The 2,872-nt window shown below is 66.5% G+C and overlaps 1 protein-coding gene across 1 annotated transcript in view; it reads left to right on the forward strand.

Moving 5' to 3' along the window:
- DGKQ (diacylglycerol kinase theta) overlaps positions 1-1,365 on the forward strand; it is a 21,254-nt gene extending 19,889 nt beyond the window's left edge. Inside the window, exons 22-26 of the mRNA XM_024744981.1 lie at positions 145-245; positions 333-479; positions 573-684; positions 767-919; positions 1,224-1,365. Coding sequence (XP_024600749.1) covers positions 145-245; positions 333-479; positions 573-684; positions 767-919; positions 1,224-1,325 — 615 coding nt within the window. The 3' untranslated portion in view covers positions 1,326-1,365. The remainder of the gene's footprint in view (positions 1-144; positions 246-332; positions 480-572; positions 685-766; positions 920-1,223) is intronic.
- The last annotated feature ends 1,507 nt before the right edge of the window (positions 1,366-2,872 follow it).

The following is a 2,872-nucleotide window of genomic DNA, read 5'->3' on the forward strand; positions in this document are numbered from 1 at the left end:
CGTCTTGTTCTCAGATCGTGCACATGAGTAACTACTGTGGGATTGGCATCGACGCAGAGCTAAGCCTGGACTTCCACCAGGCACGAGAGGAAGAGCCCGGCAAGTTCACGAGCACCGACAAGGGACGACGCGTCTTGTTCTCAGATCGTGCACATGAGTAACTACTGTGGGATTGGCATCGACGCAGAGCTAAGCCTGGACTTCCACCAGGCACGAGAGGAAGAGCCCGGCAAGTTCACGAGCAGGTGCCGCAGGGCAGGGGTGGGTGTGGGGCTGCCCTGGCGACCGTGTACTTCCTGGGGGCTTGTCCGTGACTGTAGGTCCCCCGCCAGGTTCCACAACAAGGGCGTGTACGTGCGGGCTGGGCTGCAGAAGATGAACCGCTCCCGCGGCCTGCACAGGGCCCTGAGGCTGCAGGCGGGGGGGCAGGAGGTGCAGCTGCCCAGCATCGAGGGGCTCATCTTCATCAACATCCCCAGGTGCCCTCACGCGGGGCGCCCGGGCTCCGGCCCCCCCACCCCGGCCTCCCTCCGGCCTCCCTCTGACCTGTGTGCCCCTCCTTCTTGGTGCAGCTGGGGCTCGGGGGCCGACCTGTGGGGCTCCGAAAGTGACTCGAGATTCGAGAAGCCACGCATGGACGACGGGCTGCTGGAGGTGGTGGGGGTGACGGGCGTCGTGCACATGGTGAGCGCGGGGGCGGGGGACCGGGGGGGCCGGGCTGTGGCGCTGCGGCCCTCTGAGCATGGCTCCCCCTCTCCCCCACCAGGGTCAGGTCCAGGGTGGGCTGCGCTCTGGCATCCGCATCGCCCAGGGGTCCTACTTCCGTGTCACCCTCCTCAAGGCCGCACCTGTGCAGGTGGACGGCGAGCCCTGGGTCCAGGCTCCCGGGCACATGATCATCTCGGCCGCAGGCCCAAAGGTACGCAGGCGTGGGCTGGGCAGGGGGATCGCCGCCCACAGGCCTCGGCTGTGCAGAGCGGCCGGCATGGCCTGGGCACCCGGCGGTCCTGCTGCAGCTGGTTCTTCCCTGACGCGGGGAGGTCGTGAGGCTGGATGAGGCCGGCCAGCCCCTAGGGAGCCCCTCCCCACAAGCCGCGGTCACACCACGCTCCGCTCTTTCCCCTTCTGTAAGATGGGCTGAGATGGCAGCGGCCGTCCTAGGACCCGGCACCAGGTGGCCTGCAGTATTGCACAGCCCTCAGACCTTGCCTGTCTCGGGACAGGTCCACATGCTCAGGAAGGCCAAGCAGAAGCCCAGGAAGGCGGGGACCCCCAAGGATGTGCGAGCAGATGGGGCGCCTGCCCCTGAGGGGGACTCCAAGTAGAGGCGGGTCCTGGAGCAGCGTTCGCTGGTGGATGTACTCGCCCACAGCCCTGCCCTTGGGTGTTTCCCTCTTGTCCCGTGCCCGTGCCACACACAACTGCTGGGTGGGTAGTGGGCACTTCTCTGGCCTTCGTCCCAGTGATGGGTGGGCACGGGGCTCTCTGGGGCCCGGGCCACTGTCCTGGAGGGCACGCACTCCTCCCCAGGTCCCTCTGCCACTTCTGACCCCTTCAGCCAGGCAGTGCTGTACCTCACCTCATGCCCCATGGGCTGTCCCCCTGGATGCTCCTACAGGGCAACTGGCTCTCTGGACCCTGGGGTTGCCCAGCACAGACACGGGACACCCTGGCCACTAGCTCTTTGGCCTCACCTCTCCACCAAGGGCTGTCCTGGGGGACATGCCTCTCCAGGCCTGGGTGGTGTCTGGCCGGCCCAGTCGGAACCTGGCTGGTGGCCCCGGAGTGACAGGGCTGGGATGGGAGGGCCCCGAGGAGGCCAGGTGGTGCCCAGGAGGTAGCAGGAGCCTGGCTGGGGGCCCAAAGGAAGTGCGGAGGGCGTGCAGCGGGAGTGGCTTTTATCAACAAGGCTGACGCGGCACATGACCATTGCGGCGCTCGGCCTCCCATTTGCCGACAGCACACGGGTGCCGTGCCCGCTGCTGGGCAGACGGGACTCGTATGATCTCCGTGCTTCTCCACGCGGAGACTTGGCGAAACAGGATGCAAACGTGGCTGTCTGGCCGGGCCACTCGCAGAGCCCCTACCACAGAACCCCAGAGTTTAGCCGGCCCAGAGTCCCGACCTGGTCCCCAGAAGAGCCCGACCCCAGCTGCCTGGGAGCCCCCAAAGCCCCAGAGAAGGGTCCACAAGCCCCTCTCCTGATCGCCTGGTCTCTTTGCCTTTGGCGCTGTCTTGCCACTGGGCCCTCGCACCCTGGGTGGTGGCCTTACCCTGACATCCGGCCCCCAACCTCGGACATGGCCTGCCCAGCCCTGTACCCGCCAAGCTCGTGCCAAAACTGTCGACACGTGCATCGGAGCAGCCGTGGGTGGCGGCCCGTCCTCGCCACGCGCCTCTGGTAGCCGCTGTGTGTCCCCCAGGTCGGCGTCCCCGGGGGCGGCATCAGCTTTTGCTTTGCGGGCCCCGTTGGTCAATGTGGACCGTCTTGTAAATTTTGGTTCAGGTGAACGTGTCCTCTGTGCGTGCGTGAGTGAGTCTGTGTGCCCGGAGGGGCTGTGTGGGCTCTGCACCGCCCCCCCCCTCATTTGTAACTTATCACCTAAAGGTGACCGTAATTTATATCTGGGACAAATACAGTCTGGGCGTCCTGTCCTGCTGCCGTCTCCTGCGTCTGTGCCTGAGGCCAGTGTGTTGGGGGAGGGGGTCTGGGATGTGGGGGCCGGTTGGATAGCCCAGCAGCTGCCAGGGCCCTCTGCCCGCGGGACGTGCGCCGAGTCACAGGACGTGCTGCCTGTTGAGGACCCAGGCCACATCGCACACCCACACCTACCACGGGGCTGCGGCTGCAGCTGCCCCGGAACCACCCGCT

Source organism: Neophocaena asiaeorientalis, unplaced genomic scaffold (assembly GCF_003031525.2).
Source record: "Neophocaena asiaeorientalis asiaeorientalis breed wild unplaced genomic scaffold, Neophocaena_asiaeorientalis_V1.1 scaffold1211, whole genome shotgun sequence".
NCBI lineage: Eukaryota > Metazoa > Chordata > Mammalia > Artiodactyla > Phocoenidae > Neophocaena > Neophocaena asiaeorientalis.